This window comes from Endocarpon pusillum (genome assembly GCF_000464535.1).
Source record: "Endocarpon pusillum Z07020 unplaced genomic scaffold C682903, whole genome shotgun sequence".
NCBI lineage: Eukaryota > Fungi > Ascomycota > Eurotiomycetes > Verrucariales > Verrucariaceae > Endocarpon > Endocarpon pusillum.
The window spans coordinates 227097-242281 of record NW_006913468.1 but is presented as its reverse complement, the minus strand read 5'-3'; the positions used below and the strand labels follow the sequence as shown (position 1 = coordinate 242281).

The following is a 15185-nucleotide window of genomic DNA, read 5'->3' as shown; positions in this document are numbered from 1 at the left end:
CGCCTGAGACGCCTGCGAAGGGTTATCGACGTCTCCTCTTATCAACTCACCACAATACGCTCGCTATTTCTTCTACTGCGCCACTGGTGGACCGCTCTCCCAAAGAAAGGAGGGACATCGCGCTCTTTCCGAGAACATCGCAACAATCACTTCCTTAATCTTCACTAATACCAGATACTACCTCCCGCTGCTTCCATACTAGAGAAGATCTCGCTTGGAACTTCACACGACAGCACCAATCCGGTCCTGAATTTGAAAGCTGCTTTGCATCTCAAGGAGTCTTTGTTCCCTTCACCGTAACCTCTAATCATCTTGTTAAAATACGCTTCACAACGTCTCTGGCGATCGATTGTTCGACGGCTGATCGATCGCCGCATAATGTCGTCGAACAGCAACAGCTCAACTTCGCCGCCGCCACGAGTGCCTCCTCATATCCGCCTCAACTCTGCCCAAGACGATCTGCTCTTACACGAAACTACAAGACCGCAAACCTCTGGTACATCCCGATCGCTAATCCCTCCTGTCGGCCCTATTCGGACTCAGTCCTCGCAAAGCCAGCTATACAACGCACCTGCGAACCAAGACTCACAAGAGAGATTATTACCACCGCATCACTCCAAATCTCACAGACTTCGCGAAGATGATTCGCCCATTAAATCGCCAGAACGGTCTGGGTTTTCCTCTAGGCGGACCAGTTGGAGTTCGGAAAGGAGTCGTGACAGCCGCGGCTTTGAGAATCCTTTCAGCGATTCGAGAGGGCCATCAAGACCCGATTCGAGAGCTGACAGCGATGACGATAATGTGAATACGCAGACTGTTTCGGAAAAATATAATATCCTGCCCTCTGCTGGGTTACTATTGTTCCCAGAAGATGTTGAAAAAGACGACTACCTGCACAACCCTGACCCAAGCGGCAAAGAGGACCGTGATTGCGACGTCTTCACGAGAAGAGGGATGATCAACGTCGGTGGTCTTGCATTCATCACGATCGGTATCTTGGTTCTTTTCATAGGATACCCAGTTCTGTAAGCAGCGAAACCTCTAATATTCATCTATATGCAAACTAACATATCTTTACAGTTCTTTTGTGCAAAATTACACCACGAAGCCCGATCCCTGCAAAATTAACCCAGACTGTATCAGAGTTGGCAAGATACCATTGCTAAAGAATGTACGGCAGACCCTTATCGACCCTGACACGCCAAAATCCGCTATGAGGAAGAAAGACCATCATGGTAACACATGGAACCTGGTGTTCTCCGACGAATTTTCCAAGTCCGGTCGAACGTTTTTTGATGGAGACGACCCATATTGGGAGGCGATGGATATCTGGTATGGTGTGACGCAAGATTTGGAATGGTATGATCCAGATGCAGTCACAACAAATAACGGAGTCCTCGAATTGCGCTTTGACGCATTTCAAAACCACGGCTTGAATTATCGCTCGGGAATGCTCCAATCCTGGAATAAAATGTGTTTCAAGGGCGGACGGTTAGAAGCAAGTATCTCTCTGCCAGGTAGAGGAGACACTGTGGGCTTCTGGCCTGGTTTCTGGGCCATGGGAAATCTTGGGCGAGCTGGTTATGCTGCAACCACTGATGGGATGTGGCCGTATAGCTACCATGATGAATGTGACGCTGGTATCACGGCGAATCAGAGCTCGAGTGATGGTTTGAGCTATCTTCCTGGAATGCGACTACCTGCGTGTACGTGCAAAGGGGCTGACCATCCTTCTCCTGGGAAATCTCGCTCGGCTCCTGAGTTGGATGCTCTCGAATCGAGCGTGCACACGCTCGATTCAGCTGGGAATCAAGTCGGCGTCGTTTCTCAAACGTTTCAGCTTGCGCCATTTGATATTTGGTATCAGCCCAACACTGGTCGGTAACAGTCCTCACATTTTCTATGCAGTTGCTTACTGGTAGTGTACAGATTACATGGAAGTCTACGATTATTCCATCACCAAAATAAATGAGTATCACGGAGGCCCCTTTCAGCAAGCTGTTTCTGGTTTGAGCAATCTCAACAATCAGTGGTACGACGGGAATGGATATCAAACATATGCCTTTGAGTACACTCCTGGAGCGGATGGAGACTCGACATTCTTTGTTGGTGATGAAGCAACATGGAGACTCACAGCAGATGCTATCGGACCAAATGGCAACATTGGCCAGCGAGTTTTTCCTGAGGAACCGATGTATACCATCGTCAACTTTGGTATGTCGAACGGCTTCTCTGCCCTAAATCTCACCGGTATTGCTCCTCTTCTTCCGGCAACTATGAGGATCGACAACATTCGAATCTATCAGGATCCAAATGCAGAAAGTGTCACCTGCGACCCGCCAGGTTACGAGACCACTCGCTACATTGCCCAACACTATGACGTCTACACGAATGCGAATCTGACACAATGGTAAGCATATACATCCTGTGAGATAGCCGAGTTTGCTGACATTTTTGTGTAGGAGCCAGACGAATTATGATTGGCCCAAAAACAGTCTCGTTAATGACTGTTGATACAGAAAAAGTCTTATTCATTCTCGACCCGCTTCCCTCAAGCGCTCGATACCTGTGGTTGACTTTGGCTTTAGCGGCATGCGCTTTGGAGTTGGCGCGTTTGGCATCTGCATACTCTGTAAATACACGTGTGGAAGATCGATTGCTACGGCTTTTCCAGCGCGGACGTATTTAGGGCCTGTCATGCAGCCCTTATGTTCGCCACGCTGGGTTGATACTGCCCGTTCTGTTTCAAAGAGCCTTCGGACCAGGGTTTAGGGGTGTTTGTACATTTTGGTTCCATGCAGATGGAGTGTACAGTACAACGCTTTGCTTGTGTTCGCCAGGGTTGCCTGTGATTCTCGTTCTTGCAAGGGGGACCTACGGTAGATGCAATATGCGGCGTTGCGGAAGACCTGCTAACGGTCGAATTGGGTGGCTCCCCCCAGGGGCTTGGAAGTTCTCGCCAGTAGAAACTTGTAGAAGCAGAGCATCTTTCGCTTGCACCATCTGGATCACCAGCTAATCATCCTTGTCTATGGCGCGTTATGTTCTAACTAGAGCTATAGCTAGCCTGCTGTTTCCTCGTGCTTCCATTTGTCTACGCAAATCTCCGAGTTCTGATTGCGTTCATTTTCCGCTCGATGTGCCCATGGCACGGAGGCACAGCATTACTTCGAGATCTGGTGTCCCCCTTCATTCGTCCTCTTGGTTTTGGGGGCCACTTGTCGTCCAATGGACCCCACCAATCGTCCAACATGTCTTAGACGTCCTTGCTCCAACACTGCTAATCCTGGGAATTAGGGAGCATCAACCCTGGAAAAGGCCGATCAGAGTGTTCGAAGCTCTTTAATGTCTTGACATCCATCATGTTGTTTGCTCTATCACTGAACACAGATTCTTGACAACATCACTTCCGACGAATGTACGTTTAGGAAGACATCAGACCAAGTATCTCAGTTTCTACATCGAGCGACCTACATACAGAAGCACAATCCATTGCTGTTTACGTGAACAAGCGGGGCAGTACTACGATCATTCATGGCCTCGAATGGCCAACCACCTGCCAGGAGGAGCCATCAAGATTCGATGAGGTTGTCTGACGCGGTGGCCGTTCTGCAGTCACCCGAATTGCTGGCGCGGACCGCACTTAGAAATGGCCAGGTGCGTTCCACAACTGTCTTTCTCATCGGGCATAGCAGATTTGTAGCTGCACAAAACTGAAGAAGGCCGTTGACGGCTCACATACATCCATCCCACCGTCCACATGGCATATACTCATCTCTCTGTCTCTCGTCCCTACGTCCTGGATAGCCCCCTATCCCGTTGCTTTGACTATCTATCCCAAAGTCCAAAAGGCTCAAATATCCAATCATTCCCCGATCACTAATACTTCAGCAGAGCATCCCAGCCACACGGCTCGCCTATGAAAAGCTAGCGGCCGGTATCAAGGAAAAGGAGGATGGTAGAGGATTTAGAAGAGATGTCACGGCCGCTGAGGACAAGTTCAACCCGGATTGGATGAAAAATGAAGAAAAGGAGACCATGGAGCAAAGGCGAAGTAGGAATTGATAGACGGTGCATTTCCCGCAGGACTGATCGCGCGCCTTCTAAAGGCGAGAGGCATGATGTCTGCGACAGCACCCAAGCTGTGCTAGCATCCGATGTACTGGTATATGGAGAGACTATGCTAGCTTCAGAGACAGCAATGAATAGGTTTGATGATCAAAGCCCGTCGTGCCTCCTATAGCAGCCATATAGTGCTCTATTTTACGGGCAAGCGGGATAAAGCCTTCAAATCCGAGCCGGCGAGCCCGGTGCTATGCTAGCCCCCGCTGTGTATGGAAGAATCATCGAGCATAACTGATAAGGATAAGTAGATACTGTGTACACAATTTCAAGCCCAAGATGATACACCAAGGCAGCACGGATGATGTTATCCAAGCCTGCGTCCCATTTTGAATCCGAATAATCCTGGCGTGCAGCGAGCTGGGATCTTCGGTACATGGTGCGTGCATCATTTGTAACTAGTGAGTTAGTGAGATCTTGGCCAAGAGGCCGCAAGGTTTTCTTGTCATCCAAGGACGATATCTCTCATTAACTTCTCGGACGCCATGACTTCGTTGCTGTGTTGGTGGGGCCTTAGAGACGCCGCTCCAGCTTGAAGACGACTTAGCCTGTCCCAAAGCAGCAAGCCGTGACTGCTCGTCTGATTCTGAAACCTTGGTGCCCGGATGTCCACTGCAGTGCGGCTACTGCACGGAGCACAGAGCACAGCATTAGTTATTCGTGATTCTTGGAAGGTGCTTGACAATGCTCGACAATGCTCATGTCTCCTCACTGCTTCCCATTACGGCGCTCGCCAAGGAAGCGGGCAGCCACAGCAGAACATTGAATGCAGTGTTGGCATATTATTGGCAAATTGGCAGTGCTACCCTTCCAGCAGAAGCCATGCACTGTAACAGAAGAGCAGTTTTACGACACGGACAATCGTACTCGGGAGGCTGAGGTACATGATAGGTTGTGAAAGGTTTGTTGTCCAAAAGCTTGAGATGCAAATCCATCCAGGGCCATCTTGCAGCTTTCAAGTTGTGTGGACGCTCTTCTGCTCCCACCTATTAGTAGTTAATGCTCTTCGCTGCTTGGGTCATCCTGATTGCTTGGAAAAGAGAGTGCCGCCGCTTCGGGGCGTCCAAAGCTTGGCACTATCTTCCCACACTGGCATTGCACTGGCAGTGCCAGTGCTCCTACTACGTACTACTACTACTACTACTTAGTAATCTCCTTCTTTCAGCTGCGCTTCTACGACGCCTCTAAAAGTCCACTGCAACATGGCGTTGCTCACTTCTGACGCCAAATGCGCTCTCCGGTGCCCAAGTGCGAAGCAGGCATCTCTCTCAGGCAGTCCCAAGAATGGCGTGTAACCGACTAACCACGCAAGCCAAGCAATCCAAGATGCCCAGTATGCTTGGCCATTCTCGGCGGATCTTGCGAAGACAAACGAGTCGTTCCACCGGTGCTGCTCAAGCGTTGGCATTTGCTGAGCCTCTTATAACCATGGGGACTTGTTTCGCCCTTGCCGGCGTACACCGCGACTGCTTACGAAAAGCGTTTGCGGACCTCGTCATGCCATCTATGTCAGTTTCCTACGTGAATCCTGCCACTACAGCGTAGGCGGGTTCTCCGCCCCTGCGCCACCCACATTCAGCAGTTTGGCCTCGATGTCTTCTCAAGGTTGTTCGTCCCGAATGACATACACACCGAAGTACGATCAAAGCGGAGGAGGGATTCATATTCCTGCTTCCTCCCTGTCTTCGCCTCCTCGAAAACCTCCTACAATCTATCTGGGCCGGCCACAATTGTACAACCAGTCGACCCCAAACCAGCAGATTCACGACCACTTAAAGAGGGAGCACGGTTCAATGTCAAGCACATCAACAGAATCTTCCCCCCAGAGCATAGCCCACCCAAGGGCCGCCCCCATGCATATTTATGCTCCCACATTTTCCTTTTCTTCCCAGGCGGAACAGGGCACACTGGAAATACCACGGTCAACAAGAGCATATCCCAACCAATATACAAGGCCTTCGAGGAGCGAGATGGCAGAGATCAATGCTGTATACCAACACTCCCACGAAGAGGATGAGCTCTCAGAACAATCCGAGGACCACGCGATATGGGTAGTGGTGAGTAATTAGGTTTGACATCCAAATGATACGAGCTTATCCGAAACAGTTTTGGCTGTCTTTGCTGGACCCATTATACTGTATTCTAGCGGCTGTTTATACGATTATCATCCTGTTCCCCCTTCTCCTGACAACGCCGCTCCACATCTGTAATTCAGCGTGCGACTTGCCGAGCTCCATTGTCCGCTTCGTCTCACCTATCCTGAGACGACATCTCAAAATACTGTGTGCAGAATCGGAAAAGGGCCGTCATGATCTTCAATTCAAGCCAATATCCTTGATCATGGTCTATCTTGCAGCTCCTATGTTTAGTCTCGGCGTTGCAATTGCAGCATGGGTGTCTGCATCCTTCTGGGTCTTTGCCATAATCATGGGCAACCCCGACGGCACAGAACGAAGGGATGATGGAAGAGCAACTGTTCTGGCTGTAAGGAACTGGTGGGAAAGATACTTGCTTTCGGCGGTTCGGTGAACCCACCTCTTGATATACCCTGCTGTATTCCAGGGTTCTGCGCCATTTTGACCCTATGTACGTGAGCATGAGGTGCATCTTCGGGAATGCAGGCAGGAAATTGCGCGATCAATCATTGGGGGTACACATCTAGCGAGGAGTTCATGGCGGTTCTCCAAGTGACCTAGCATTGTACAGTTGTGGATGACGCATTCAGAGTTCGCCAGATAGATCGTGTAGCAGTCTATCAAGTTCGGTAATACAGCCATTTGTTGTCTTTGATTTGATATCGCTGCAGAAGTGGAATCTTCAGTGCCTCCAGTTGTCCTTAAGCGTGGGATTTGGTCTGCCGCTGCGGGAGGGAAACACTAAGTTAGGTCATAGCTAGCAGGCACTTCCGCAAATGTTTTAATTATTCTCCCCGCATGTTCCTGTGCGTTCTCCGCACTAGCTTTTTTTCTGTTTAAGAAGAGCATTCTTTTTCAGTGTCCATGCGAGATTGTTGAAGATGTCACTGGAAGAGAGGTTGGCCAAGGTGAAGTCACCGAATCTTCAAAACCAACAGCATGTAGGCCATGGAAAAAGTCCTCATCAAGCACCGGGCTTCGGCTGACCTAGCTGCAGGCCAGTGTTGTGCTCTCATCAGTAGAAGATACGCTGAGAGATCAGAAGACAAATATTACTCCTACCGCGTACTTTGCCGCCCTCCTTGCGATCCTGCGACAATGTTCATCTGCTGCCCTAATCGAGGGAAATGCTGAGCTTGTGACCTCGACCGTTTACCTGCTCGACCTTGTTTCCTCCTACGTTCCCCCGCCCCTCTTACGAACACAGTTCTCCCAGATACTGGCATTGATTGCCCCCTTCTTTGTGAGCAATGAAACAGGAGCACCTCTACTCAGATCCGCCCTGGGATGTCTCGAATCTCTGTTGGTGGCACAAGACTCCGCGGCTTGGAATCTGCCCTCGAGTCAGACTGGGCCCAGAAAGGCCATCCCAGTACTCCTGACGCTGGCTGTGGATGGGCGACCAAAAATACGGAAGAGATCACTGGAAGCTCTGACAAATGTTCTCAAGCACCCCCCTCAAGGTCCAGCCCTAGATCACCCGGTGGCGGACCACTGCGCAAGCACTGCATTGACGAGCCTCAAAGAAGCTGTCAATACTGCAAGTCAACTCAGAAAGCAGAAGGATCGTCATGACAATGGACATGATCCGTTTCTCATACACGCACTGCAACTCACGAAGACGATTGCTGCTGCGTCGGGAGGATGGCCAAGCAAGAAAATCGAGCCTCTGGTCGAAGCTCTAATGACCATCTCGAAATCCACCAACGATTATATTGTCATGGGCGCTTTCGAAGTGTTTGAAGCCATCTTTGAAGGAATGCACGACGAAATATCGTCTTCGAAACTGCCAAGGTTGCTGGATGCCATTGCAGACTTAAAACCGGCGCAGAACGATTCACAACTCCTGCCTCCATGGATTGCTGTGTTATCCAGAGGATATCAGCTTGCGTCTGAGGTCAGTCCGGAGGACACATTCATCAAGCTGCCGGATCTGGTAGATATGATATCGCCCTTCCTATCTCAGCCCAGCCTTAATATTCGTGTTTCAGCATCAGAATGCTTGATCTCGTTGTTTGCCAATTGTATCCCAAGGCGTACTCTTGTGGAGCCTTCAGTATACGACGAGAAAGTCTTTGAGCAACTGGGAAGGAAGGCAAGTGACCTCCTGTCCATAAAATACCAAGCAGCATGGATGGAAATATTCCGAATACTTTCTGCTTTCATACAGGCGATGCGGTGGCGTGGTACCCATTATCTTCTTTCGGTTGTCAAGGCCGTTGGCGAGCTACGTGGAAATGACTCATTTCAGGGCAAGAAGGAGGCCGACGAGGTTCTTGGTCACGCAATACACAACATGGGCCCCGACGTTATACTCTCTGTACTTCCACATAACCTCGATCAAAACAACGACAGGCACCCAGGCCGAGCGTGGCTCCTTCCGCTGCTGAGAGATCACGTTTCAAATACGAGACTAGCTCACTTCAAATCAGATCTTATGCACTTGAGCGAGCGGATATATCAGCGAGTTATCGACCACGGCCGCGCCGAGAAGACGGCGCGCATCAAGATTTACGAAACAGTGATCCACCAGATATGGGCGACGCTTCCGGGTTATTGTGATCTGCCAATCGACTTGCAGGCGGCTTTCGATCAACCATTTGCGGAAATGCTGTCGAACTTGCTCTACAAGCAGATAGAGCTACGTGTAGACTTGTGTCGCAGTCTGCAGAATTTGGTCGAATCCAACCAGGCAGTACTGGCAGCTGAACTCTCCGAGGAAGATATGCTCTACGAGCACAGGATTACCAAGTCCGGGGCAGCGCAAAATATACAGCATCTGGCAGGCCTATCCAGTAACCTTCTGGCTGTCCTGTTCAACGTCTACAGCCAGACGATTCCACAAAGTCGAGGCTATATTCTTGAATGCATCAATGCATATCTTAGCATCACGTCCGGGGAAGACCTCGTCGAGACATTCAACCGCGTTTCTTCAGTTCTCACCACCTCACTACCCGAGGCCGGTCATGCGCCTCCACCGAAGCAACAACAGCCAAAAGACAAATTGCCACCAGCTTCTCACACCCTCCTCGACCTCACTATCGCCCTATCAACCTACCTACCTCGCTCAACGTTTCCCTCCCTCTTCTCGCTTGCATCACGCATCCTGAATCACCCTACGGCCACGACCACCGATCCTCAGCTTATCAAAAAAGCCTATAAACTCATACCTCGACTCGCCACCTCCGAAGCTGGAGCAGCTGCTTTACGAGCTCGCAACTCCGAACTTCAGTCCCTCATCCTCTCAACCAGCGACAAAACACCTGTACCTGCCCGCCGCGACCGCCTCCTCGCAATACATAGCTTAATCAACTACCTCCCCACAGAAGACCTTCACTTCATCCCCTCAATTCTTAGCGAAATAGTCCTCGCATGCAAAGACACCAACCAGAGAGCACGTCAGGCAGGATTCGAGCTGTTAATACATGTCACGAATCGAATCACCGATTCAGAACGCAACCCTCCGGGCACAGTGATCCGAAATAATTTGGTGCCGCACATGCCAGACGATGCGCCAGCTGCGCTCGCAACGTTGGAAGAGGTATTCACGATGGTGAGCGCTGGCCTAGCTGGCGTGGCGCCCCATATGGTTGCTGCCACTGTCGCGGCATTAGCGAGGTTACTCTTTGAGTTCCACACAAAGCTTGCGAAGCCGGTGCTTGAGGATCTGTTGGGCACGGTGGAGATGTTCCTGCAGAGCAGCAACCGCGAAATCGTGCGATCTGTTCTCGGATTTGTGAAAGTTGCAGTGGTGGTGCTTCCGGACGAGTTGTTGGGTGAGCAGAGGATGAGTAGGTTGCTGAAGGGTTGTATGGTATGGAGCAAGGAGAATAAGGGGAGGATGCGGATGAAGGTCAAGGGAATACTGGAGCGATGTCTAAGACGGTTCGGGCAAGAAATTGTGGATGGATGGTTGGCAAGTGATGAGGCGGGCAGGAAGATGGTGGCGAATCTCAGGAAGAGGAGGGACAGAGCTAAGAGGAAGAAGAGTGCCAACAGTAAAGTAGAGGATGAGAGTGACGAGGGAGGGAGAGAAGCAGAGGCACGGAAGACAAAGAAGACGGAATTTGACAATGAATTTGATGAAGCTGTCTACGGCTCGGATGATGATTCGGATATCATCATCGGTAGTGACGATGGAGAGCAAGCTGCCGCTGAAGACATGACCGGCGTCTCGTTCAAACACGGCTCTACTACCAAGGGCAAAGCTATCGCCTCGGCACGGAAAGCACACCACAGAGACCGATTCATCCGCGAAGACGCCTCGGATGACGAACCCCTCGACCTCCTTGCTCCGAACGCCCTGGCCCGCATCTCGAGTCGGAAATCCCACCCTTCCGGTCCGGGAGTCAAGCGCAAGACCAAGGCCAAAGTGAACGCGGATGGCAAACTCGTGTTTGGTGGCGACCCTGACGCGGATGGGGATGGGGATGGGGATGTCTTGATGGGTGATGGTGCGGCTGAGTCGATTGGGGCGGTGAATGCGTACGTAGATGCGGTGGATGGACCGGATGCGGTGAGGAGGGGGCAGAAGGGGAAATTGAAGGTGGGCAGTGCGAATCGGAAGAAGGTTAAAGCATCAAGTGGTGGTGAAGGAGGAGGAGGAGGAGGAGGAGGAGGAGGAGAGGAGATGGAGTTGGATGAGAACGAGGCGAGGGAGGTGGGTAGGGGGATTAGAAGTCCGAGGGGGTTCGGGAAGGGCAGGTTGCCGTTGAGGAGGGGGCTGGGTGTTGAGAAGGTGAGGCAGAGTGGTAGTAGTGGTGGTGGTGGTGGTGCAACGAGGGCCGGGAGAGTGCAGAAAAGAGGCTTGGAAGGTGCTGGTCGAGGTGGAAGTAGAGGCGCAGGCGGAGGCAGAGGCCGGAATAATGTCAGGTTTAGAGGTGGGAGGAGATGAGATGCTTATGGCCGTGTGACATGTTCAAATGACAGGCACATAGATACCCAAATATATAGGATGGACGAATCAATGACCTAAAAAGTATCTCTCGCATTTTTCCGCACAAGCAGTCCCCCTTCCTAGACAGGTAATTACACTCTCGAACTAACTAGTCGAAAGTAGCCAGTATCCTAGTCGCCCAAGGCCCTCACATCTGTTCTGTGCCCCAAACCCTTCCACCGAGCTTCTCTCCCTTCCCTTTGCTCTGATGATGCATGACCAACGTCCGGCTCTCCTGTAAATTAGTTTGTCCGGCGGACTTCCCAGCCGGCATCCTTTCCCACCGTGGCCGACAAGATCAATACCTACACGAAAGGGAAGCTAAAGGTTTAGCTAAGGCATCTCCTTGAACAGAATTGCCGAGTGAGAGGGAGCTATGGGTGATGAGTTATTTGATAGATTATCATCGTCAGACAGCAATTAATACAAAAGATTTATTATCCACATGACTTTTTGGTATATGTATTTTCTTTTTTTCAGAACAGGTCTGTGTGAAAAACAAAATTTGCTTCGTCATCGGTGGGAAAAGAAGGGAGGGTTGAGCGAGGGTGCTGGATTATCTGGTAAAACAATGGGCAAGATATACACACAGGTAATATACGAGCATTGTGGTTTCGGTCGGTCATCACGACCCAATGCTGCGGACTTTGCCATCGAGAAGTGATTATATATATTCTGTTTGAAGCACGGCCTGGTAGCCCCAACTACGCAAAAACGCACTGTGGCTAAGCGGCCAAAGCGCCGGGCTCATATGCCGGAGAACGGTGGTTCGAGTCTATCCAGTGCCCTGTTGCTTTTCATTTTTTGGGGGGCTTCCCTTCGAGAGATCTCTGGTGGGTGATGGAGTGGTGTGAGTCATAGCTTGGCGCTGGGGAGGACCTTCAGGTATAAAGGTCAGAAGATGAAAGAATCTTGAGGCTCTTTTGCGCAGATTGCCTTTTAGACGGGATTAGTCAAGGTATGGCTGCTTCATCGCCATCTGCTGGCTTCAGTTTCTTTCTTTCTTCTCTGGCAAGAATGGTGGTCATGATGTTTCTACCATCAGACGCAAGGCGGACGATTCGGAGTGCAAGACCTCGCAACGCAGTCCAGCTTTTGCATTGATGCAGCGGATTCATGACCTCTTGTAAGCAGAAGTTACAGACAGGAGTACATATTCCAGGGTGGGAAGAGGCCTAGCCAGCTTTATGATTCTGCACCTCAATCTTGGGCTTTTTGAAGAATCCTTCAAGGCTTTTCTGCTTTGCATCGAAGGCAGTACTACCCAGACCTCCCCTCGTCCTCTTGAGGTTGTTGAGATGATCCTTGCGGTTGATGGCCCTGATTAGCATCTTGTAGCCACTTAGCACTGACACTCGCAGATCAGTGTTCGGGGACCGAGGTATGTCGAGATCAGGGCGCACCTGAGCACAATTGATGTCCAGCTCCAGATAGCCAGTGTTCGACCACCCTGGCAAGTATTCCAAAGGCCTGCTGCCGGTGGACGCGCTGACTTCGGGACCCAACGACACACTTCCAGCACCGAACTGTTGAAGCAGAATTCTCCAAAGGACCGACAATATAATGCCATGAGACACGACCGCGACTTTGCTCCCAATTTCGGAATCAGCAGCCAGCAGTGGAAGTAGGGTCTCGTTGAGGAACGTGTTCATCCTCGTAGCCATCGCCTCTTGAGTCTCCTTTGGCTTGAAGTCCGGATGATCAGGATCGAGAAGGTTGCTACTGGCTCTCGTGGCTGCCGCCTTCGATGTCCATGGGCGGCACTCAAGAGATCCAAAGTCTTGTTCTCGCAGAATGTCCAGAACTATTCTTTCTGCTTTGACTCTTTCGGAGCTTTTCTCACCGAGCTGGGCATTATGGATGGCATCCGCAGTGAGACACGCTCGGCTCAGATCGGAAGAAAAGATATGTGTAAAGTGGATCGCCCTCTCTTGCACAAGGGAGCGCGCAAGGCGCTGGGTTTGAAGCGCGCCATGGGTGGTGAGTCTAGAATCAGTCGTGCCCGCACTTATAAGATGTTAGCAGGACGGAGCTGCGAAGGTGGGGGATGCATCTCACAGAAGACCCGCTATGTTGTGTTCTGTTTCTGCGTGACGGATCAGAAGCAGCAACATGCAGGGTAGGTAGCCTTAGGATGATTGTTTGGTCGAGGCTGGCTTTTCGAATTTCGAGCCCTTCTCGAAATGCGACTTCAACCTAACTTACTGTAGGAGTACACCTGCCAAGATGGGTGCTCGAAATTATTCTTGGCATACATATCGCGTCTGCATTGTCTGGGGTGATGATGTTCGAATAGACGACATCATACAGAAACACTGAAGCACTAATGGCTGCACTAACGTATATTATCTTTGACACATTTTTCCATCCTGTCGCAAATTCTCACTTCTAGAAAACCTCAATGGACTGGGCAGTAGCGTGTCAGCGCTGAACTTGAAGTTGCATCTAACTAGCTCAATCCGTGTTCCCACTAACTAGAACGGAGTGACAATGGTCTGCTATCAAGCTGTGCATTTCCTCATTTGGATTTGGCCCAGGTTGAAAGCGGCTGGTATGTCCATACGGAAGCTGAGGAAAATATCTCTGTGACATCAAGGAAGAACTTCAGCCTTCCTGAATGGACCGAGCCTTAAGGGAAAGTTAGCTGCCATTGAGACTACATTTCTGGTTGCAAAGAAATGCTGAAGTAGAGAGGGAGAGATAGATTAAAGGAACATTCACTGACAACTTTCACTGCCACTTGGTGCCTCCTTTTACCAGATCACTCTGAATAGGTCTTAAGTGATCATGTAACGAGCTACTACACAAATCTGTGAAAGACAGCGCTAGCGACATGAACATCATCCTTATAGCGATCGAGAGATCTCATCGTGATCATCAGACAGTGCGAGCTGAGAATGGTACCGAAACGCCCACCAAGATCGCTCATTGATTGTGTGCAGTGGAACCAAACTTTCCTTAGGCTAGAGACTCTTCCTATGCGCCGCTTGACGATTCTTGGGAAGTAAGTAAAGCATAATTTTCCGGTGGAAGAATGCGAAATAGAAGGTAGTACATCCCAGTATCACCGAGACAAATGTCCACCACAACCACACCGTCCTCTCTGCCGGTAGACTCGAGAGACCAAAAATCCCCGACGCAAGGCTCCATGGTAGATAAGCCACCGTGACTTTGGTCAAGATACCGATGTCACTTGCCTGTTGCGTTGATCGGCGACTTTCCCGTAGAACCGAGGCATTTAAGAGACCGTCGCGCATCATATCGAAGCGCTGCATGCGCTCGTGAAGACGCTGACGCCAACGACTGAGATGCGTGAATTCGATGTCGATGGTTCTGAAGTAGCAGCCACACTGGTCTTGGAAGTCTTTTTGGTCCTTGAAGGTGTCTTCGTTGCGATTCAGAAAGTCTTGTAAACGGTCGAGCGTCGTAGACAATGTATCATGATATTGGCGGAGCATCGATGCGGCCTTGGAATAAGATCGTGTGCGCGACATTGCTTGGTCGTCACGTAGGTCAGCAGTGTCGATGGTCTGGAGATAGCGGCTTTCCTATAGATGCACGATCAGTGAAAAGCCCATGAGCTTGATGACTGTACGTACATATGTGTCAGTTCGTGCCATGAGAACGTCGCAAAGATTACCCCATTCCATGCCCGTCTGTCGGAATCGCTGGCTCAAGACCAGTAGAAAATATTCCTTTGGGTCCAAGCAGAGGTCGGAAGCCAGCCTCGCGCCGCCACTTGGGCCATCTTCGTCGTTCGCCAGGTAGGCGTCGACATCCTTTTCACTGCCGAACCAGCTGTCAACATTGCAGTAGGCCTTCCAGCAGTCGTTACCCTTGCCTACGATCATGAAAGATATCTGAGCGTCGTAGCAAATTAGCTCTTCAGCTGACCCAACATCAACCTCCAAAGGCTCTATCATTGAGATGTGCGCTCTGACGCCTCGAGGATCTGCTCCTGCTCCGGCCTTTCGTAAAGCAACATATGACAT

The 15185-nt window shown here is 50.5% G+C and overlaps 4 protein-coding genes across 4 annotated transcripts; 3 read left to right on the top strand and 1 right to left on the bottom strand.

The window, feature by feature from the left end:
- Window positions 1-378: 378 nt before the first annotated feature.
- EPUS_02659 (uncharacterized protein) lies at window positions 379-2514 on the top strand (the record flags this gene model as incomplete). Its single annotated transcript, XM_007787582.1, has 4 exons — window positions 379-1025; window positions 1081-1877; window positions 1930-2410; window positions 2463-2514. 4 exons carry the CDS (start codon window positions 379-381, stop codon window positions 2512-2514), a joined length of 1977 nt encoding a protein of 658 aa, XP_007785772.1.
- Window positions 2515-3534: 1020 nt separating this feature from the next.
- On the top strand, window positions 3535-4065 carry EPUS_02658 (uncharacterized protein; the record flags this gene model as incomplete). The annotated part of the gene is made up of 2 exons (XM_007787581.1): window positions 3535-3657; window positions 3895-4065. The coding sequence occupies 2 exons, from the start codon at window positions 3535-3537 to the stop codon at window positions 4063-4065; spliced, it is 294 nt and encodes a 97-aa protein (XP_007785771.1).
- Window positions 4066-6462: 2397 nt separating this feature from the next.
- Window positions 6463-11151, top strand: EPUS_02657 (uncharacterized protein; the record flags this gene model as incomplete). The annotated part of the gene is made up of 2 exons (XM_007787580.1): window positions 6463-6606; window positions 7255-11151. The coding sequence occupies 2 exons, from the start codon at window positions 6463-6465 to the stop codon at window positions 11149-11151; spliced, it is 4041 nt and encodes a 1346-aa protein (XP_007785770.1).
- Window positions 11152-12368: 1217 nt separating this feature from the next.
- Window positions 12369-15185, bottom strand: EPUS_02656 (uncharacterized protein; the record flags this gene model as incomplete). The annotated part of the gene is made up of 4 exons (XM_007787579.1): window positions 12369-13200; window positions 13252-13279; window positions 14378-14741; window positions 14793-15185. 4 exons carry the CDS (start codon window positions 15183-15185, stop codon window positions 12369-12371), a joined length of 1617 nt encoding a protein of 538 aa, XP_007785769.1.